Source organism: Petromyzon marinus, chromosome 28 (genome assembly GCF_048934315.1).
Source record: "Petromyzon marinus isolate PM22_M1 ecotype Great Lakes invasive population chromosome 28, UKy_Petmar_22M1.pri1.0, whole genome shotgun sequence".
Lineage (NCBI taxonomy): Eukaryota > Metazoa > Chordata > Hyperoartia > Petromyzontiformes > Petromyzontidae > Petromyzon > Petromyzon marinus.
The window spans coordinates 914749-937970 of NC_133694.1; the positions used below are offsets into that span (position 1 = coordinate 914749).

General features: G+C 56.4%; 1 protein-coding gene across 2 annotated transcripts; it reads left to right on the top strand.

Moving 5' to 3' along the window:
- Nucleotides 1-876: 876 nt before the first annotated feature.
- On the top strand, nucleotides 877-21996 carry SGPP2 (sphingosine-1-phosphate phosphatase 2). 2 transcript variants are annotated; one of them, XM_076070231.1, is made up of 6 exons: nucleotides 877-1774; nucleotides 12438-12590; nucleotides 18340-18519; nucleotides 19033-19122; nucleotides 21199-21570; nucleotides 21809-21996. In XM_076070231.1, the coding sequence occupies exons 2-6, from the start codon at nucleotides 12528-12530 to the stop codon at nucleotides 21986-21988; spliced, it is 885 nt and encodes a 294-aa protein (XP_075926346.1). In that variant the 5' UTR covers nucleotides 877-1774; nucleotides 12438-12527; the 3' UTR covers nucleotides 21989-21996. The 2 variants fall into 2 exon arrangements, with proteins under 2 accessions (XP_075926346.1, XP_032817940.1); XM_032962049.2 differs by lacking the exon at nucleotides 877-1774 and adding an exon at nucleotides 5344-6187.
- Nucleotides 21997-23222: the final 1226 nt, after the last annotated feature.

A 23222-nucleotide genomic window follows, 5' to 3' on the forward strand; every position in this document is an offset into this window, starting at 1 on the left:
TAACGGTAACGTAGCCCCGAAGCAGCCGACAGCAACCCTGGGTAACAGACGGAGCGCAGCAAAGCACTCACCAGGCTGAGCTTCGGAGATTGACATCGCGGGCGATTCGGGCTACAGGGGTTGTTATAAGTTGCAGAACCGTCCCTTACCCCGTTCCATCGGTCTTGACATTGTTCCCTAAGAACAACTTTTTATTCGTCGAGTGAACGGTGCCGAGTGCGGCGAGACGAAGTGGGGACCGCTGCGCTCCGAGGCGTCACCGCTCCCGCGAGGAGACGGAGCGGATTGTCGCCCGGAGCAAGAGCGCCGCCTGGTGGCTCGAACCCGCACCCCGCACCCCGCCCACGTCCCCTCGCGACCCGGCGAATCGTCAGGATTCGAATCCCGACCATCGAGTCTCAGTCGAGGTCCGTTCCTCGTCTGGGCTCTCGTCTGGTGCAGTCTCTCCGACCAGGCCATGACCGAACCCGCACGCCGCTTTTCGTCATCGCGAACGGCGCAAATTGCACGCGACGCAGTGCACAATAACATTTCAGCTTCCGTTGTTTTGTGTGTGCCGAATATCGGTCCCATGCCTACAGTCGCAACGTCACGCACGCGCCTACGCCACGAGCTCGTACGGCTACAGTTGGAGCAGCGCGACCGCTGCACATTCACATTGAGGTGGCCAAGCCAGACAACTGCGTTGGGAGTAGCGGCGTGGTAAACCATCCATGGGAGACTCATCCTTCGTACCTGTGAATCGCGAAGAGAGTCGTCATATGTTCCACGGTAACAAGTCTTCGGACACTCACCGGATGGATTCGTTTTTAATTTCCCGTGTGTGCATAATCATCATCAGCACGTGGTGGCAATTTAACAATGGATGGTCACGTGACGCGTGTGAATCGATTGGCGCCGATGAGATGATGATGGGGGGGGGATAGCACGTGGCGATATTAGATAATTAAGATGGTGATAACGATTTACGGCGTACGATGCCGGTAGCTCATGTAGCAATAGAAGATGATGTCGACGATCATGGAGAGCGTGTTACAATTGCTTTTGTGGAAATATAGCTTTTTTTATTAAGATTACGGAAGAGGGTATAATGTTAATAGCTCATGCAAAAATCTTAAGATGATTGAGTACAAATGATACATAATAACGTCAATCCACTGTTGGATGGATAATCGAGACTTGACTATCATCATCATCAGCCATGGTCAATCTGCAACTGAATGAATATCGAGACTTGACTCTGTATGAAGATATTACCCTTAGATACCGACACCAACACGGCATCTGAGACTTCACGCTCAGGCAGAGCGAGTTCACGCGAATGCCAACGTTCAAGCTCACTTCGTGTAACCAGGTGGCGAGAACTCAAAAGAGACCAGGGAGAGAAGTCGGCATTCGCAAGGTGACCTGGGGCTTGAGTCTGCAGCCAGTAGAGGGCGCTGATTGCGACTGGGCTGCGTGTGGAATCCCAAATTGAGTCGTTTTCGATGTCATTTTCTCACGTGGCAAATGTTGACCGTGACACCGGCACGCAGTGAGGTGCTCTTGCGAATGACGCCACGGGAGAGGGGGGCTGTGACGTGCACGGTGAGTGAAGCAGACGGCGCAGAGCAGTAGAATCGGTGCGCTTACTGCACCCGCAGTGATAACCAGGGCGGCCACTGTAAAATCGAGCCGCGACGAGCTTCCTGCCACGCGTGAGACGAGAGGCGGCGCGAGCTGCCCACCTCGCCGTGCAACAATCGTGGAGGATATTAAAAAAGGCATCAAAAAGGTAAACAGATCATTCATCGCCTTCCCATATTATATCCGTGTCTCCAAGTCATGTGCCGTATTTCTAACCCATCCCAGCAGCCGCACGCCCTTCTGGGGGCGCGCGGTGTCGGCAGAATTGACTCTTCACAAGCAAAACTCTCAACCGGTTTCGCCACTCAGTGTCTCATCAGCAGAGTTTCAGGCTCTGCTTGAATCAATGCTGGTGAGCTGCCAGATGTCTATAGGCAAGGCCCTGCGCGACACGGGGGCTTGGCCAGTAAGAACGTCTGTGTGCTGCGTGGCGAGTAGCAGGGCGCAGTGCGGAAAACCGCTTCGGTTGTACTGCGCTTCTACGTTCCCTGCCTTCACCACCAACCCGCACACCGCCCAGCGTGGTGAAGTATGGTCAAATAACCCCCCGCGACGCGCACGTGATGGGGAGGGACCTCGTCCAGCAGTGGATTGACCAAGGGCCGTAAATGACATAACACCTGTAGTAGCAGCAGCACGATTGCAACAGAGAACCGCGTGTTGTTGTTGTGTTGTTTGTTGTCCTTCCCCCGCACCTCCGAGTAGCACGGTTGGCTACGTACGGCGCGAAAGAGGTTCTACATACTCTACATACACACAGAGAGGGCGAGAGAGACGAGTTTACAAATCGTGTATGATCTCCCTGCTGGAAATATACAAATGACCCGGTAGGATAAAACATAGTTTCGTTTGTATATGTAAGTGTTTTGTTTACCTTTCCTATACTTTGCACTCCTGTTGTGTGTGTGTGTATATTGTTTGTTGCTGCAACGTGTTTTGTTAATGGGATTATTCCTCTTGCGGTATAAATATTCTGCTCTGCGAGCCGCCTCGTCCGGACCTGACGGCACCGCTCGCTCCGAGTCGCCGCTAGGGGGAGGTGACGCTCCTCGGTGCGATGGCCGAGAGCCCAGGGCATTCCATTCTGTTTACAACAACAACTATTGTTATTTGATTATCCAGGAGAGCCACGCTTGAGGCATAAGACTCTTTTCCAAAAGGGTTATGCTGCTGCTACATTCGGTTTGTATTTGAAAATTACTTTTTTTAAAGCCAACTAATGGTGAGATGCGTCTAATATTAATATACACGTGCGGAGCAAACCGGAGCACCGGGAGAAAATTCAAGCCTTGTGCGAGAGGGCAATACTATATCCCCGTACAGATGGAAACAGATGGCGATTGGTCCACTTGCTGTACTTGTGCGTGTGAAGATCAATTATTTGTGCCACACACAAACTCGATATCCGAATCATCTGGAGTGAATACAACTTTACAAGCGAGATGGAACTCTCCTACCTCTCATCTCACCCTGCTCCCCTCCATGCACTCTGCGCTCCAGCAACCAAGGATTTCTGTCAATCATCACTCAGTGGGAGGTCGCTCCGTCTCCACTGCGCTCCCCACTGTCTAAAACCCACTTCCCCCAGCAACCCGTGCTGTCGATTCCCTGCCCTGGTGTGAGTCCAGGCTGTACACCCTCCTCCACTTTCGGCTGTGTCCACTGCTGCCACTATAATCAACATCCGATTAGCACCTTCAATTAGCGCGGTTGGCTACGTACGGTGCAGCGTTTGGAGATTTGATCGCATCTCGACGCCACTGTATCAATCCACAGATGCCACCCGGTGGTGGTGGTGGTGCTGGTGGTGGTGCTGGTGCTGGTGGTGGTGGTGCTGGTGGTGCTGGTGGTGGTGGTGCTGGTGGTGGTGCTGGTGGTGGTGCTGGTGGTGGTGCTGGTGATGGTGGTGGTGCTGGTGGCGCTGGTGGTGCTGGTGGTGGTGCTGGTGGTGGTGCTGGTGGTGGTGGTGATGGTGGTGGTGCTGGTGCTGGTGATGGTGGTGGTGCTGGTGGTGCTGGTGCTGGTGGTGGTGCTGGTGGTGGTGGTGCTGCGACTGACACTGCGTTGGCACCGGTGCTCAACCAACAACAACGACCACCACTCGACGATGAGTCGATGACCCTCCCTTCTTCACGACACACGGGCTGTGGAGTCTTATTTTGTTACCACAATCCACCGGCTCTCACAGCCTTCTGGTGGACCCAGATGATGTGGTGCTCGTGTCCAAATCGTTCCATCCTGTCTCATCATCTGCTTGGTCGCCACGGTGACGCCTGGAAGTCGTGGGCTCCATTGGGACCCTGTCGCCTGCATATTTGGAGTGTGCGTGTGTCTCTCCCCGTGGTTGTGTGGATGTTCTCCGGGGCCTCCGGCATTTCAACTCGACATTTAGAAACACGCGTTTCGAGTGTTTGGCTGCTAATACATTTACACATTATAAGCCACTTCGTTGAGCTGTCATTTATAGCCAGGTCGCTTCTTAAAAAGAGCTACATGGCTCGGCGAGCCTTACCTGGTAAAATATTAAAACAAAAAAGTGTTAAGTTGACTTAAGGGTCTCCAGCACGGCGGCAGTGGTTGTTGTTCTGTGGGTTCCACAGCACGGAGCCCAGGGCCCTGCGGGTCCCCCCGACCCCTGGAGGCCGAGGAGACTTCAAGTCTCGACTGAAGACCCCACCGCCTGTGTGGAGAGACCCTCTCCTCCCTCCTCGGTTACTTCTCACTCATTCCTTCCTGTTTTACACGCACGCCACTCTGACTGACATCCGTTTATTATGGGCGCCTTACAGATCTAATTTATTATGATTATCAGTTTAATTAACATCATCCCGGAACTGCGTCCGATCTCGACAGCGAAGCAGGTGTGAGCCCGGGCAAGGCTCGGATGTGCGGCGATCGCCGCCGTGCATAACAGGTGCTATAGGCTGCTGCAGGGACCGCGTGGCGGTCGGCAGAGGGCAGTGCTGCGAATTCCATCATTGAAGTGAACGCGCACGGCCATCGCCAGGCCATCTTCGCGAGAGGCCGCACTGGCGAGCGGAACGACTGCAGCATGGCCGAGTAACCCAGCATGACGACTCGCACGGCGGGCGCGGGAGAAGCAAGTGGCCTGACAGAGCGAGAGGACTGCCCCAGCACGCAAGTGCGGTGTGGGGCCGCTCATAAATGACGTCACGCGATTTTTGACGATTTTTTGACCCCCCCCCCCTCGTCACACGGCGTCACAAAAAGTCAGACCCCCCCCCCCTCAAATATGACGTCACAAAGCTCTGCCCCCCCCCCCCCAAAAAAATAAAACATGCTTCAAATCGCTTTAAACTATTGTCATTGTAGTGCGTATTTAACGTGGCGCTGCAACTCTGATGTTGTAGGAGAAAACATTTATTTAAAAGTCTATTTAATTAATTAGAACGTGTTGTCTATATTTAAAGTTGCGCATTTTGATGTGACGTCACATTTCTCACCCCCCCCCCCAGGTGCGTGACGTCATTTATGGACGGCCTCTTTGTGTGCCCGTGCGGAATGTCTGACGTCTTGCTCTGCGTCTCTGCCTCGCTGCAGCTCATGGGCTTCGTGGGGGGTGGAGGGAGGGGGTGGTGGGGGGTGGAGGGAGGGGGTGTTGGGGGGTGGAGGGAGGGGGTGGTGGGGGGTGGAGGGAGGGGGTGGTGAGTCATGGCGGTGGGGGGAGAATGAGTCATGGGGGTGGAGTGGTGGAGCGGGGGGGGGTGAGAGACACGTGACTGGACCGGTCTTAACTTCGGGTGACTTGATCAGAGCAGGTGTGCTGCGGCGCTCTGCCCCAGTACAGGTGCGAGTGAGTTCGACACGGGTGTGAGGGCAGTGTCGGTGTCAAGCCTAGGACAGGTGTGTGTCTGTGTGGTCCGCGGTGTCGTTTGAACGGCTCTGGTGGCTCCCGACTGTTCACGCGTAGAGTTGGGCCAGGTCTTCGTAGCGCTGTCGGCTGAAGCTGATTGGAGGCGATGCTGAGTTGGCTGTAAGAGGCCAGCGCTGTTCGACCTCGGTCGTGGCTCTTTGCTCGGCCAGGCAGTGACGGCGGCTCTCGCGCTCTCGGCGGGACATGGGGAACTCCATCGCGCAGTGGCAGGACCCGCGACTCGTGGCGGACTTCCAACGCTTCTGCGGGCTGGAGGCCACCTGGGAACCATCTCCAAAGAACAACGGCACCCCGCATCATCACGGGATCACCGGTCATTGGACGCAGAATCATGGGATCATCAATGATGGAGTCGCCAATAATGGGACCTCGGATCATGGATTACAGAATAATGATAATGGAATCACCAATCATGGGATTACGAATCTCGAGACGCAGAATAATGGCATCGCCCTTAATGGAATAACGAATCATTGCACACAGAGTAATGGGACTCAGAATAATGGGGCTCAGAGTAATGGGATCACCACTCATGGAACCGAAAATCGTGGGATCGCAAATCACGGGGACGCGGGTCCTCGGCTGCGTTCCGGGCACCGGGAAGGCGGCGAAGGCAACGGCGCGTGGTTGCAGACCGGGACCGGCGAGTACAAGCCTGCCGATGGGGTGAGTAGGCGAGGTGGGCGCGCGGCGAGAGGCTACAGGCGCAGCCCTGCAGCTGCCCGCTCACGCCATTGCCGGTGGAAGGGCCGATGCTCGAGGGAGCTCGAGAGAGAGTGGGGTGAGGGGGGTGGAGGTATTTGGCCTACTCTTCCACGTTGACCAGACGTCTTGGAAGAGATGGGAGTGCCCACACTTGACCACACCGCACGCGAGCGATCGGCTAGCTGTGGTTTGTGAAGCCACGAACTCTGCTGCTGGGTGGGCAGAGGTGACGGTGGGGAGGGGCTAAGAAGCTCGCTCCCATCGTTTCTTCTGCCGCGTCGGGAGATTGAATCGAACCGGTGCCCTCTGCGTGGCGAGTCCAGCGTGCGGACCATCACACCGCGGCAGCGATGGTGACTTGATATGAATGGATTTAAGTGTTTTTATTATTACACTGTGTTGCGAATTACGATACTCAATTATGACGAATCAAAGGGCCATTTGGTGGAAATGTCCCGTTCACGCGACGAGACCCAGTACATCCCAAGAACGACTACTTAACGAATATTGATTCATGTGCTGTGAAGAAGGGCCATTGCCCGAAACGTCGGCTATTATAATTCTTCATTTAAGGCCACGGTGTTATTGGACACGGAACGTGGTGTCGTTGACTGCGCTTGTGCACCACCGCCTGTTGTGTGGAGAGAGGAGGGGAGAGAGACATTTCTGTGGATGTGAGGTGGTGATGGGTGGGACTCGCGCGCGCACAGGGTGAGGAGCTTGGAGGTTGAGAGGAGAAGGCGGTGGGCCTCATGTGGCGCGTCTCAGTCGCGATCACTTCACTCACAGCCAGCGTCCATAATCCACTTCTGATTTTACAACGCAGCTCAAAGACTCACGGTTCGTACAGGAACGCTTCTCTTGATAGCATATAATGCATGCGGCGATGGGCTGTTTTATCTAATTACAATATTGCTCATCGAACGAGTTATGCTAATTAAACAAATATTTAACAGCAGCAACAACAAGAGCAAGCAGCTCGTGGACACATTGGGAAATCACGCGACGCCACGCGTGACGAGAGGAGAGATGCAGAGGAGGACACGGCAGAGCGCGAGTGTGCAGGAAGAGAAAGCGACTCTCCTACCCACTCGCTTCTCAATTACCCGCCCGCCCACTCACTCACTCACCCACTCACCCACTCACTCACCCATTCACTCACATACCCACTCACAAAGCCACTCCCCCACTTACCCACTTACTTACCCATTCACTCACATACACACTCACATACCCACTTACTCACTTATTTACCTTCCCACTCACTCACCCTCTCGCTCACGAACCCGCTCACTCACTTACCTGCCCACTCACGAACCCTCTCGCTTACCCGCCCACTCACCCATACACTCAGCCACTAATTTACTCACTCACTTTTTAGCTAATTTACCCATTCACACACATACTTAGTCGCCCACTCATCCTGTCACTTACCCGTCCACTCACGAACAAACCCACTCATTTACCCACTCATTTCCCCACTGATTAATTTTTCCACGTCATTTACCAACTCGCTCGCTCGCTCACACAAAGGAAGAAAACAACGCAGGGTGTGTGAAGGCGCGGAGTTGAAAGAGCCAGGAGAGGATAAAGGAGACATTTAAATGCAGAGGGAGAAGGTGGGGTGGGGGTGCAGGCGGAGTGGCCCAGGAAGGGAGCTCTAGTGCTGAGATTATTAGCGTGTGTTGTTATTAGCTGTTGTTGTTGTTTGCCTCTCGGCCCTCAAGACCTGAAGCATCATTGCCTTAAGGGGCCTCGCTGTGCTGATGAGGCCATGAAGGTATAAACCCGGTCCTAGTCTTTGCCTGCTTAGACAAACACAGTACAGTGGTGATGGATGAATGACGACATTGCTTGGAAGGTCGTGGAACCCTTTCCAACACGAGCCTGTCCTGGCACGCGTTGGCGCGTTTGCTAAGTACTTTATTCCTTTTAGCTCTAAATTTAGTCCCACACATCTAGGGTATTGCTATGATCAATGTGGCCGGTTTTCTCCAAGTCGAGTTCCCAATAACAATGCCGCTTTCCTGCAAAGTTTCGCTCGCATTGGACCAACTTGACGCCGGTTATGGTGACCCCGCGATACGGGCGGACGCACGGCGATAATGCGCGCGCACACAAGCACACGCGCACACGCTTCCAAACCTAGCCGGGGACAGCGTTCGGAACATGTATCTCTCTTTTTTTCTCTTTGTGGCGTGAAGGAAACCAGCTCAACGTGTTTACTTAACCGGGTCTCATGTCCCAGTCGCCGTGGTTGCGTTGTGGCCGTGAGCGGCAGTTGGGGCGCTGTGTGGGTTGCGGGGCTCCCTCGGAACTCCCTCGGCGCCGAGAGGAGAAGCCGCGTCCACTGACGCCGAGCGCAGCGCTCACCCTCCCCCCACCCCCCCACGGCTACGAGTCGCTCCATCTCCACGGCGGAACGACACGGACCCCCAAACAGCCTGCTCCAGAGCTATCAACCCCTTCTCGGTGCCCTACATTGTTTCAGACCATTTCAGGACCTTATTGGTCAACCCGTGCCCTTATAAATCTCAACGTTCATCCTACAAAGTCCCATCACAAGGTACAAACACAAACAAATAGACGAAAACATTGTTGGCCGTATTGAAACGGCTGCACGCAGTATGGACCTGAAAACGCAGTTTCCCTGTACAAGAATTCGGGGTAAACCGTGTGGGTTGACTGCGATTGAACTATGTTGCCCCGACCCCCCACTTAGTTCCGTCTCCACACACAGACTCGCCACAAGTGCGTGCGAGGCCATCGGCCACTTGGCCTGCCGGAGCAATGCTCTGGCGTCTAAGCGAGGCAACCCTGCGCCCGTTTCGATCTTCTGGGCTTCGTCTGTTCTGTTCGCATAATCAATGCGTTTATTTTACAGGTCTGACTGCTGGCTAAACCTACACGTGTGCAATGTGTGCCGTGCGTGTGTAAGAGCATGCATACTTTGGCAAACTATGCCCTCTGGGATATCATCAACTTTGGTCTGTCCACTGCTGGATGAAGGTCGTCCCCATCCCTTACTGTCCTGCAATCGCACCTCCGATTTGCACGGTTGGCTAACGCCCGGTGCGAAATAAGTTCACGATACGGCACACACACACAGTTACACACACACAGTTACACACAGTCACACACATATCCAGACATACACACACAGACACACACACACAGACACACACACAGAGTCCGTCTCCTGCACGCGACCACAGACTACAGGCCACGGACTACAGGCCACGGGCCACCGGCCCTTCTGTTACTGTGACGCCGCCCGGCCCAGAGCCCCGTCGCTCTGCTGAGCGGTCGGTCGGTGTGAGGCCTCTGGCTGAGCGCGCCTCCTCTGCCCCGCGTCGTCCCGCGGGGCAGTCTGCGCACTCTTCACGTTTTCTGTCATTCTCGGCGTCACTCGCTGCCGCGTCTCTTCCCCCCCCCCCCCCACGACGTGGCCAGCGAGGAGGAGCTGCTGGAGAATCGGGTCTCAGAATCATACGATTTTGTCACGCTGGGGGAATCCGATGAGCTGTAAAGCTCTTTTTGACAGATGCCAAGAAGGGGCGGGTCAGAACGTTACAATAACAAGCAATATAAAAACACAATAGGAGTGCAAAGAAAAGGTAAACAAATCACTTAAACAATAAACAACAAACAATTAACAACAAAATAATACAGCAGCACTGACGCGCACCCTGTGGGAGTGGGGAGGGTAAATCTCAGGAGGGTAAATCTCAGGATGGTAAATCTCAGGAGGGTAAATCTCAGGATGGTAAATCTCAGGATGGTAAATCTCAGGAGGGTAAATCTCAGGATGGTAAATCTCAGGATGGTAAATCTCAGGAGGGTAAATCTCAGGATGGTAAATCTCAGGAGGGTAAATCTCAGGATGGTAAATCTCAGGAGGGTAAATCGCAGTCACAGGCAAAGTCGGCGCCGTCGCAAGCGACCCCCGCCACGGGGAGGAAAGCCGAGCAGGCTGCCCGCTGTTGTTTGCTGAGCTGTAATCCACCACCACCGTCACAGCGCATAGATACACACAGACACACACAGATACACACACAGATACACACAGGCATAGATCCCCCGTATGGGCCAAGCGCTGTGAGCGAGTAGCACCGATCAAGGGGGGAACGGCACACGAGGGGGTGGGTGGGTGGCCAGCACCACGCCCGGCCGCCTTTGTCTCCCTAGTGGCAATGTTTACACACCGCACCAGGTACTCATTTGAGGCTGAGTCGACCTAGGGGAGGCCCGGGACCGGTTCAGATAATCGTTACTGGTGTTGGCGGTGAGCATGAATCGAACCCGGGTCGCCAGGTTCATAGCGCAGCGCGCTAACCGCTACACTATCGCTCCCTACACGTACACACATACATATACACGTACACACATACGTACACACGCACAAATAGCGAGACGCCGATATCCAAGTGGGTTATCCGGCGATACAAAGCCGTGAGCGAGCGTCGTGGTGTGGCCACGCCCGCAGCCGCCTTTGTCTCTCCAGTGCCGGTGTTTCCACAGCTCGCTGGGTTTGTTCTTTCAAAGCCGAGTCCACCTCGAGCTGGGGTGGGTTTGGGGGTCGAGCATTACTGCGGATAGCGACGCGGGTTCACGGCTTTGCTCTTCAGGGCAAGGCCCGCGGGCCACTGGCGGGCCACTGGCGGGCCACTGGCGGGCCCTCGTGGCCTTTAGCGTGGCCCCCGATAAAACACAAATGGTGAAAACACAACCCCATCAGCAGCAGCAGCATCATCGTGGTGCTGCGGTCACAAACCCCCAATGCCTTCAAATGGCATGGCGGCCCTCACCACACTGGTGACGTCTTAGCGGCGAAAGTGGCTCTCCCGCTCTGAAAATGAGTGAAGAAAGCTGTTGCAGATGCTGGCGGTTTGAACTCGGCGGGCCGCCCTGGCTCAATCTGCAGTGGCGTGTGTGCAGCACCAACAGCGAAATACTACCACGCGGCATCTGCTTCGCAGTGGACATTCAATATCCCGTGGCGTCATATGTCGACGGGTAGGCCATGGTGTTCAGGCTCTACGGTGACTGTTCCAAATTCCCCGCAAATTATGAAGTTGGGAAACATCGCGATCGTCACCCCTCCCCCCACTACCGCGAAAACCTCGCAGGACCCTCCTGCGAGAAGAGGCCTCACTGTCGCCCGTCCCAGAGAGTAGACCGATGGGAGTACCCACTGTGTCCCCCACCGCACGCGCCACCCCTGCCTAAGGACTAACAGCGCACACGCGACGCGTGTACCGTACCTCGAGCCGAGCCATCGACGTGAATCTGTTCTCTGTTCCCCCCTTCATTGAAATCACCATTTGGGGGGCTTGTGGGGGCACGGGTGGGTGTCGAGGGGGGTGTCGTCTTCGTGGAAGCGCGAGGCCCGGGATGTCGTTCCACCGTTGCGTCACCGCGGCCTGGGGGCCATCATCGGCCCGCTGGGTGTGTGACTCTCACGGCGGTGGGCCTGGTGCACTCGCTCCTCGTCTCGGCCCCGTGGCGGCTGTGGGATGTTTACGCAGCTGCGATCTAACTGACGACGTTGTTTGTAGTCCTTCCCCCGCACCTTCGATTCGCACGGTTAGCTACGTACGGTGTGAAAGAAATTCAACATGCGTACAGGCAGACATGGTTGTTGTTTTTTTTCTTCCCAGCAACCTGCACGATGATTGTTGTTATAACAGATTATACCGGCGATGATGCCGCTGCTGCATTGGCAGTGGTGCATAAATAACCACAATAACAAACTGAACACGTTCCATGTCAACAACAACCCACTATGTGGCCTTAAAATTATAACATATAATAAACAATGGTTTGGGCAACGGACCTTCACTATGTATGCATGTATGTTGAACTTCTGTCGCACCATACATAGCCAAACGTGCCAATCAGAGGTGCGCTCTGAAGAACGGACTGTTGGCTGAAACGTCGCCCGCTATCTATATTTTGTTCCACTTGAGGAGCTGTTGACAGACGCGACATTCTGTGATGAGGGTGCTTCCTTGTTTGTGATTCATGGGCTCGCCGCGATTGGCACCGTGGTTGAGCTGCTCGCTTTGTCAACTCACGAATCCGTTCCCGGGTTCGCCACTCGACGAAGTCCGGAGCGGTGCGGGCGAGGCGTCTCTCCCGCCTCGCGGCTCTCGCCGCACCGCAGTCGCCGGTTAACGGTGTGGGGGGGTCTTTGTGGCGGTGCGCTCAGGTCCTCACCTACAGGGTGCGGAGCCGCCTCCTCTACTGGCTATTCCTGGCGGGCGCCACGCTGGGCCGCGAGGTCTTCTACATCACCTTCATGCCCTTCTGCTTCTGGAACTTCGATCCCTTCGTGGCACGCAGGCTGCTCGGCGTGTGGATGGTGAGTGTACCCCCCCCCCGATCACTCACCCCCCCACATGACCTCTCCTGCCGGGCCCCCCACCGCTCGTCAAGCTGACGCAGCCCCCATACCTCCCCCCCACCTCCCCCCGGTCATGAGAGGAGCACACAAGCACCCGTAACAAAATTGTGTTTTGATCCATCGTACGATTTATTGGCTTTTCAAACCAAATACCAACAACCGGCATTTGTTTCAGCAAGCAGACAAACTCCGGACCGGTTTTGAGCTTCTGGGTTATCTCTCATCAGCAGAGTCAAGCTTGTCACACACGCGCCGCTGGATTACCAGATGTCATTGGCGAGAGCGCTCTGTTCAAATTACGCCCCCGCCCCACGTTCAACGCAATTAGCGATACCGTGCCCTCCACGGAGGCCCGCAGAGGGCACGTGGCACCGGGGCAAGCTGGTGCAATCCGCGAACCCGTGCGGTTCCAGTTAACGAGGCAGTGTCACGTTCAGAAACCAGGTCGTAAGGTCACCACCACCACCGCCGCCACCAACGGCAGCAGAGCGCTGTAGACCGACGCGTCCGAGGGTTCACCCATCGCGTCGGTCTGCTCGTGTTGACGCGGCCCAGCGGTGGCAGTGTTCGCCTCCCGTTGCCGAGGTTCGTCGTTCATTCCACGATGAGCACGGCCGTTGCGTTCCGATGTCACTGTAAAAATGTTTTAAAACATTACCCACGAATTACTCAATTGGGATCGCACACCGCAGCAGCAGCAGCAGCATCGCCCCCTTCCTGGGAAAGCTTGGCAGGACCCCCTCCTGGCAGAGAGTCACGAGGCTCGCTGAGGCTTCCCCTCCTGGGTGAAACAACAGCGGTGGCACCGCGAGCCACCGCGTCTCCGAGAGCTTGCACTGCAGCGGCTGTGTCTCAATAAAGCAAGCGGCCTGTCAGCCTGAGCCAGCCACCGGCCGAGCTCATCTGAGCCACCCAGCACCTCGTATGTATGGTCCGAAAGAAGTTCAACATATATAAAACAGATGGTGGGTGGCTCTCGCTAATAGCATCTCGCAATCCAACAGCAGTTGTACAAGCCCGACTGCTGATGAGCCCCAGAAGGTCTGGAGATCGCTTGCCTAACAACATTCTGATGGACTAACAAACACTGTATTGTTGGTTCTTTCGGTAAGTCACGTAGAAGGGAAACAATAAAATAATACAAATATAAAACAATAAAAAAAACACGACGTTTCGACTGCAACACAAGCAATCATCATCAGGTGTGAAAACCACAACAAGAAAATTTGAAAAAAGTGGCGGTTATTTTTAACGTAGTGAGCATTTTATTGTTTTATATTTTTATTATTTTATTGTTTCCCTTCTACGTGGTGACTTTACCGAAAGAACCAAGAATATGAATCCCTGCAGTCACGAAAGCTTTGAATCAAAATTTAACACACAGTGTTACGCGGAAGGACACAAAATTGAGTTCTGCTTGGCCTGTGTCCATGGTATGACTTGGTCGTTATAAATCCCAGTTTAGAACCAGGCACCAGAACTCGCGCATGCATTCGTGCTCTTATCGCGATGGGGCTCGGGGTGGGGGGACGCACGCCGGGTTCACGAGCGGTGGCCCGGGCGGGGCCCATCTCGATGGAGAACGCGGCCGCTCCGAGCACATGGCACGTCGGGGCTCAAAGTCCGAAGGTTCTGTAGACGCGTCACGGCCGCTCGATAGCAGCGCGTCTCGCGCACGGCGGATGATCGGCCAATCTGTCACGTGTTGTGACCAGGTGAGCGGCGCGCACGCTGCACGCGTGCTGCACGCTGCACACGCCCCGTTTTACGAGAGAAAGGGGAGAGAGCGGACGTAAAAAAATATATATGAGGAGCGTTAATGCGGTGCGAAAATTCACCGTGGCAAGGATCGTGAGGGTGGTGAGGGTGGTGAGGGAGTGTGGCGAGGGTGGCGAGGGTGGTGAGGGTGGTGAGGGTGGTGACGGAGTGTGGTGAGGGTCGTGAGTGTGGCAAGGGTGGTGAAGGAGTGTGGCGAGGGTGATGCGGGAGTGTGGTGAGGGAGTGTGGTGAGGGTGGTGAGGGTGGTAAGGGTGGTGAAGGAGTGTGGCGAGGGTGATGCGGGAGTGTGGCGATGGTGGTGAGGGTGGTGAGGGAGTGTGGCGAGTGTGGTGAGGGAGTGTGGTGAGTGTGGCGAGGGAGTGTGGCGGGGGTGGTGAGGGAGTGTGGTGAGTGTGGTGAGGGAGTGTGGTGAGTGTGGCGAGGGAGTGTGGCGAGGGAGTGTGGCGAGTGTAGTGACGGAGTGTGGTGAGGGTGGTGAGGGTGGTGAGGGTGGTGACGGAGTGTAGTGACGGAGTGTGGTGAGGGTGGTGAGGGAGTGTGGTGAGGGTTTGTTTAAGCCGAGATGTTCTGGGTTCACGCTCCCCAAGCACAGCAGAGCAGCACCCAAGCCGTAGCCGCCGCTTATGGCCGCGCGAGAGCCCAGCACAAAAGGCACTTTCGCAAGGGGGAACTCGGGTGTAAATAAGTACCACGAAACAACAAAGACTTGGGCAGAGATCCATTAACTCATAGACACCATAAACGCTCACGGAGAACCATTCATCCGTAGAGAGACCTTAGACTCACGTAGAGACCCATTAACATGTTTTGTGTATGCGTCTCTCTTCCCGTGGTCGCGTGGATTTTTCTCCATGTCCTCCGCTTTTTCCCCTCCACGTTCAGAATCAACAACAACAACACGAGTTTAGAGTATTTGGCAGCGATAAATGTCCACGTGATGATGATAAGCCACTTCGTTGAGCTCATATTTGCATCCATGTCGCTTCTTAAAAAGAGTTGTATAACGCTGTGGGCCTTACCCGGTAAGGTAAAATAAAAACACTGTTTAGTTTTAGCATGGAGGACCCATAACGCCTACAAAGAAAACTGAAGGTCAAACGCAAACGACCTTTGTGGGCAGGTGAGATGAGAGTGAGAAGGAAGAGCTGGGTCTTCCGGCGCATGCTGCCACAGACTGATGGGGGCAGGCGTAGACTGGCACGGACTTAACACGGGAGACCCACAGACCTGCGCACTTTTTATATTTTGTTTTGCATAGACATCGGAACAGGTTGAGCGCACGGCGCGGCAACGGGAAGTTTCAAATCGGACAGTTAAATGTCATACACTTAGCCGAGACCGAATTTACGATCTGGGGGCGAGGCCGTGCAGAGGCTTGAGTCGCCTTGACAGACGCCCTCCTCCGTTCGTCCACGATCAGTCGCGATAATCGTTTGTGTCGCTTCACGTGAGAGGGCCTGAGAGAGCAGCCTCACACTTTACCCCGCGGCAAGCGGTCCCGCCGTGCCACAGACTGCGCTGTGTCCATTCACACTGCTGGGTTGAACGCGGTAACAATTAAGCGGTTGGTTATTTAAACGAAAAACATCGTGTCATGTATGCTTCTTTCGCGCCGTACGTAGCCAACCGTGCTAAGGTTGATTTTCCCCAACAAAAATAGCCGCCTACTCGGTGGCGAGGAACTTTGGAAGTCTGCGCCAAATTTGGGGAGCGTTTTGTTTGTGTTTTTTTTTGCTGGCGCTCACGAAGAGGTTAAAGATTAACAGCAGTGTCGCTCTGGAGCACAAAATAATGAGGCCAGGCTGCGGCCTCCACTTCGGCACCCACAAGCCAGGTCGCCGTGGTTACGGGGCCCACAGGCAGACACGAGAACAGAAGCCTGGCATTCTTCCATCTACAAGCGGCCTGCTAGGGTTGAGATAATAACGAAACACGCAAATAGGCATATAGACAACACGTCTCCTTGTCAAATGTGTCTCTGCACATAAAATAAATACGTATAAAAGTGTTTTACACAACCCACCAACCGCCCAGAGCCTGCCTGCTGACGAGGCGGCCGGTCCAGAGCATGCGAGCGATCATCCCTTGCCACCCTTAATGGGCGGTTGCCAACAGCACACAGACAGCTTCTGTAAGGGGATCTTTGCACTTGTCAAAGTGATTTACCGCTCAAGTGAGCATTGGGGCGCCGGTGGAAATCCCATCGTCCTATGGCGGGAGCGAGTCTGTTCATTTGACAACCGATGTTGACTTCCCCACAGAGTGGTTACTGATTGTATCGACCCCGGAGGGACGATGGGTTGAGTCGACCCCTAACCAGGAATTGAACTCGTGACCTTCTGATTGCTGCAAGCCACCAGCCCGGTGTACAATACATACAGTACAGACAAATCTTACGCAGCAGGTGAAATTTAATAACTTAAATAGTTGCTGCACATTATGAGACCTCCTTGAATAAAGGTGTCAGTTTTTGTGCCAGTTAAAAGGGTAAAACCTATTACTATAGTTGCTGCACAGTTTCCATGAATGTAAAAAACAGAGGAAGCCAATTATCTCTCGGTTTGCCAAGTGTCAAAACATGTACAGTAATCCTCCCTTACACATCCAATTGGAAACTCCTGCAGCACGACCTCGTGTCAGAAAACGTCCCTGGAAGAGGACATTACAGAACCGCTTCTGAAGCCACGCGAACAGCCTCTTCATGCCCACTCGCCAAACGACTTCTTACGTGCCCACAGAATGTTGTAACACCAGGCGGCCGATACGATCAACTCGCTCCACTGGGGTACCCGGTTTAATCGTGGCCGCAACCTGGATTCGAACCCAGCATGCTGAAAGCATCGCCTGCATTGGGCGGCGTTGCCTTGGGTCAAACAGGGCTCAGCCCCCTCGATCCAGTTGACCCAAAATGACAACACCCCAACAATCTGCTGCTGCTTGTGATAGAAGTGGTAGTGGTGGTAGAGGGATTGTGGTGCTGTTTGTGGTGATGGTAGTGGTGCTAGAGTGATTGTGGTGCTGTTTGTGGTGGTGGAAGTGGTGGGAGAGTGATTGTGGTGCTGTTTGTGGTGGTGGTCGTAGTGGTAGAGTGATTGTGGTGCTGATTGTGGTGGTGGTAGAGTGATGGTGGTGTTATTTGTGGTGTTGGTGGTGCTGGTGGTAGAGTGATGGTGGTACTGTTTGCGGTGATGGTGGTGGTAGAGTGATGGTGGTGCTGTTTGCGGTGATGGTGATCGTGATGGTGTTGCTGTTTGTGGTGGTGGTGATGGTGGTGCTAGAGTGATTGTGGCACTGCTCGTGGTGGTGATGATGGTAGTGGTAGAGTGTGGCGTTACTTGTGGTGGTGGTGGTGGTGGTTTAATACCCATAGCCTGGCACGAGCGCCGTGTTGACGTCACCGCCATAAAGTGGCGAATGGCAGTTGTTGTTGTTGCTGTTCGTGGTGGTGATTGTGATGTTTGTGATGATGATGTCACAAGACTAAACACGCACAGTGGCCGCACTTGTCAGAATGCGCACGTCCCGTGGAGCATCGCAAAACCAACCACCTCAAGGGAAAGTCATTTAACGTCCACTGCGCAACAAAGAGTTGAGTCTCAAAACAATATCTGGGCCACCCCGAGGGACATCGCCAACGTGGCCACCGCCGTTGGCGCCGCTGGGGTAGCCGGCCGGTCGCCCGGGGTGACGCGGCGCGAGCGTCGTCCCGCGGATCTCGTCTCTCGGGTTTCTCGGGGCCCCCCGTGTCCCGCCATGACCTGCGCCCTCTCCCCACACCATCGTCGCCTCTCGCCGCGAATTCGCCGGAGAAAAACCCCCTGCTGGGCGCGTCCGTCTTGGGTTTCCTTTCTCGTCGATTCGCTTCGTGAGCTCGATTGACGCGTTTGTCTCGCCACCTCCCCACGTGTCACCGCGCGCGCGTCCCCAGGTGGTGATGTACGTGGGCCAGGCCTCCAAGGACGTGCTGCGCTGGCCCCGACCGCCCTCCCCGCCGGTGGTGAAGCTGGAGACGCGCGTGGACGCCGAGTACGGCATGCCTTCCACGCACGCCATGGCCGCCACCGCCATCCCCTTCTGCTTCCTGCTGGCCACCGTCGGTCGCTACCAGGTGGCAGGGGAGGGGGCGGGCAACTCGGCGTCGTACTGCACCGTCGGCATCACCTAACTTGAACGACGAGCATCGCCTCGCGCTACCGACATTAATTCACACCACACCAGATATGAATTTGAGGCCGAGTCGACCTCGGGCAATTTCTTGGACAGGTTCAGATAAAAGTCACTGGTGGCCCTAAGCTGGAACAATCAAACCGGGGTCTCCGGATTCGTAGCGCAGCGCGTTAGTCGCTATTCCAACGCTCCACATTTTTAGTTCCATTTATTTGGTATAGCCCTGTGAGCCATACGGCTCTTGAATCGGGTGCAACCGCAACAAACAAAAACACGAACAAGAAAACATCTTAAAGTGACTATGTGACTGTGCAAACAGAAAATCCACATAGTATCAGTGACAGCAGCACATGCACACACACACACACCTGTCTGTCTGTCTATCTGCAGGTGCTTGCTCAGCTGGGCACGCCACATTCTGATACGTTATGCTCCCCCCCCACCCCACACTCAGTACCCGTACGGATGGGGCCTGCTCGTGGCAGTTCTGGTGTGCGCGCTCGTGTCGCTGAGCCGGCTCTACACGGGGATGCACACGGTGCTGGTGAGGATCCTCGCACAACAGACAGAGGCACCCGCGTTAGCCGCCGTCGGCTGACGGGGCCGTCAAGCAAGCACCCGGCGATGGCCGTGGTTGTGATTCGCGCCATGCCCTCCCTCGCCGCGCTCACCCGGGCGATCCGATCTCGGCGGTCCGATCTCGTCGCGGCTGGACGTGCGCCGATGAACCCGGCGTAACCCCCGTGGACGGGTCAAGCTCGACGGCTGCCACCTTTATTTTTTGGTTTAGCGCCGAATTTTGGGGTTTTCGTGTCGTTTCTTCTCGAATCGTTTTGTATTTCTGGACAGAAGGTACAACAGAAGGCACAGGTACAACTGAAGGTACAATATAAGGTACAACAGAAGGTTCAGGTACAACAGAAGGTTCAGGTACAACAGAAGGTTCAGGTACAACATAAGGTTCAGGTACAACAGAAGGTACAGGTACAACAGAAGGTACAGGTACAACTGGTTCTGGCGAGCACAGCCGCAGCCGCTGCAGGTAACCACGGAGCCAAGGGTTGGGCAATGGCGTTGTGCGGCTTCGTAATTTATTATTTATAGTGTATAGGGAGGGCGAGCGCGTAGCGAGGGCGAGCGACGAGGAGCCGTGTGCGAGTAGCTCGGTGGCTTCGGAGCGCCCAGGTTGGGTTCCCCCCCAGTGCATTCCCCCCTTTAGCCGACGCTCATTCCACTGCCAAGCACGAGCGTCTCTGGCTGCCAAGAATGACAACAAGGTGAGGTAGCCATGTGGGTCAGGGGTCAGAGGCGCTGAGCCGGCACCGCTGAGATCCTGTGTTTGAATCTCGGTCAAAGCCACCGCGAGATAAGCGCCTCTGCCCGGTCACCGTTGCCTGCACGCAAAAAAAACATTTGCGTGAAATTTGGTTACGCGCAAAATTTCACTTCCAGCTCTTTACAAATATCGGTTCGGTTTCCTGCTCGAATGAGCACTGAGGCATTGGTGTTCACGGCACCGCTTACAACTCTGAGCCAGTGGTGAAAATTCCACATTCCTATGGCGAGTTTATCCAGCGAGACGACCGGCTGTGTCAACCCCCATCCAAGATTTGATCTCGCACCCTTTCCAAGAGCGATAGAGAGAGAGAGAGAGACATACAGCTAGACTTACACCATGGGTGTAAGTTTCGTTCCCAGGCGGTAAGTCTGGCTCACCGCCTGGGAACGAAACGCGCCCTCAGGTGGAGGAAGTTGACGTTCTCAGGGTACAGAAGAATTCGGAGCGATCAGATGCGGCTGACACCTCCTGTCCACGATCGTGAGAGCTTCGGTGCCGGCTTGTCTCGGGGGGAGGGGGGGGGGGCGGTGCGAAGGGGCTGGCGGGGTTCAGCAGGGTGCCACCCGGCCCGGTGTTTCGGGTTGAACTGGGCGGACGAGAAAGCCGACGGGACACGTCCGCCGTGACGCAACTCCTCCTGCGGTCGTCGTCGTGTTGGGGAACGTGCCGGGCGCGCGAAGAGAGCGACCGCTCGTGCCCACGGGAGTGGCGGCTCCGGCGGGGGTCGGGGCGGTTGCGCCCCCGTACGGCGTCCCAGATGGAGCGGTGGGATCGTTGCGCCGCGGGTCGTGGGTGATGGCGACGGCTCGGGGTGGCCGTCATCCAGCAGCGGGTCGATTGTGGAACGATGAGGACGAGGAGCGGTCCTCTGGGTGTCACGGTGCGATGGGGGCGAGCGGTGACACGGTGGTCCGCGTGCCGCGCTGCGAACCGCAGCTGACCGCGGTTGTGAGTTGTATCTGATCCCGTCCCGGGTCCCCCCAACCTATACTGACCGCAGTGGTGAAGTATGGTCAAACAAACCCGACGGCTCACGTAATGTGGGACATCGTTCATCTGTCCGTCTATCCTCTTGTCTGTTCATCTGCCCACCTGTTGACGTCCGTCCATCCAACCATTTATCAACCGATCCGTCTGTATGTCTGTCCAGCTATCCATCTGTTCATCGACCAATTTGTGTCTACCTGTCCATCTACCCACACATACCCACCTAACCCACCTACCTACCTACCCACCCACCCACCTAACCACCCACCCACCCACGACGTGCCGGTGCTGCAGGACGTGGTGAGCGGCGTGGCGATCACGGCGGTGATGATCGCCGTGTCCTACCCGCTGTGGGACGTGCTGGACGAGCTGGTGCTGTCGTCGGCGCTCTCCCCGGCCGTCGTGCTGCTGGCGCCCTTCCTGCTGTGCCTCTACTACCCCGAGCTGGACCACTGGAGCACGGCGCGCGGCGACACCACCATCATCATGGGCGCCGGCGCCGGCGGCCTCCTCGCCGGCTGGCTCACCCGGCGCCTGGGCTTCGACGCGGAGCCGCGCGGCCCGGCGGCGGCGCCGTTGGCGCTGCCCGACATGACGCCGCACGGCGTGGTGCGGGCACTCGCCAGGTTCGGCATCGGCATCGCCGTGGTGGTCGTCACGAGACAGGTACAGCTCGACGCCGTGGGTCTAAGCGTGAGATAAAGGTGGACCCCCACCAGGCCCCACCCCGTGTAGGTGCTGAGTTCTGCGTCTCCCCCCCCCCGTGTAGGTGGTGAAGTCGGTGTGTCTCCGCGCCGTGTGCCCCCCCCGTGTCCCCCCCCCCCCCCCCGGTGTAGGTGGTGAAGTCGGTGTGTCTCCGCGCCGTGTGCCCCCCCCGTGTCCCCCCCCCCCCCCCCCCGTGTAGGTGGTGAAGTCGGTGTGTCTCCGCGCCGTGTGCCGCGCGTGCCGCGTGTCCCCGCTGGACGCCGAGTCGCGCCGCCGCCTGCAGGTGGAGGTCCCCTACAAGTTTGTGACGTACGCCACCATCGGAGTCACCGCCGTGGGAGGCGTGCCCATCCTACTGCAGAGCCTGGGGCTCGGGTAGACACGGGGCGGGCACCCTCACCACCCTCACCACCCTCACCACCCTCACAACCCCCACCACTCTCACCACCCTCACAACCCTCACCACCCTCACCACCCCCACCACTCTCACCACCCTCACAACCCTCACCACCCTCACCACCCCCACCACTCTCACCACCCTCACAACCCTCACCACCCTCACCACCCTCACCACCCTCACCACCCTCACCACCACCTTAATCACCCTCACCACCCTCACCACCCCCACCATCCTCACCACCCTCACCACCCCCACCATCCTCACCACCCCCACCACCCTCACCACCTTCACCACCCCCACCACCCTCACCACCCTCACCACCCTCACCACCCTCACCACCCCCACCACCACCTTAATCACCCTCACCACCCTCACCACCCTCACCACCCCCACCATCCTCACCACCCTCACCACCCCCACCATCCTCACCACCCCCACCACCCTCACCACCTTCACCACCCCCACCACCCCCACCACCCTCACCACCCTCACCACCTTCATCACCCTCACCACCCCCACCACCCTCACCACCCTCACCACCCTCACCACCACCTTAATCACCCTCACCACCCTCACCACCCCCACCATCCTCACCACCCTCACCACCCCCACCATCCTCACCACCCTCACCACCCCCACCATCCTCACCACCCCCACCACCCTCACCACCTTCACCACCCTCACCACCCTCACCACCCTCACCACCACCTTAATCACCCTCACCACCCTCACCACCCTCACCACCCCCACCATCCTCACCACCCTCACCACCCCCACCATCCTCACCACCCCCACCACCCTCACCACCTTCACCACCCCCACCACCCCCACCACCCTCACCACCCCCACCACCCTCACCACCTTCACCACCCCCACCACCCTCACCACCCTCACCACCCTCACCACCCTCACCACCCCCACCACCACCTTAATCACCCTCACCACCCTCACCACCCTCACCACCCCCACCATCCTCACCACCCTCACCACCCCCACCATCCTCACCACCCCCACCACCCTCACCACCTTCACCACCCCCACCACCCCCACCACCCTCACCACCCTCACCACCTTCATCACCCTCACCACCCCCACCACCCTCACCACCCTCACCACCCTCACCACCACCTTAATCACCCTCACCACCCTCACCACCCCCACCATCCTCACCACCCTCACCACCCCCACCATCCTCACCACCCTCACCACCCCC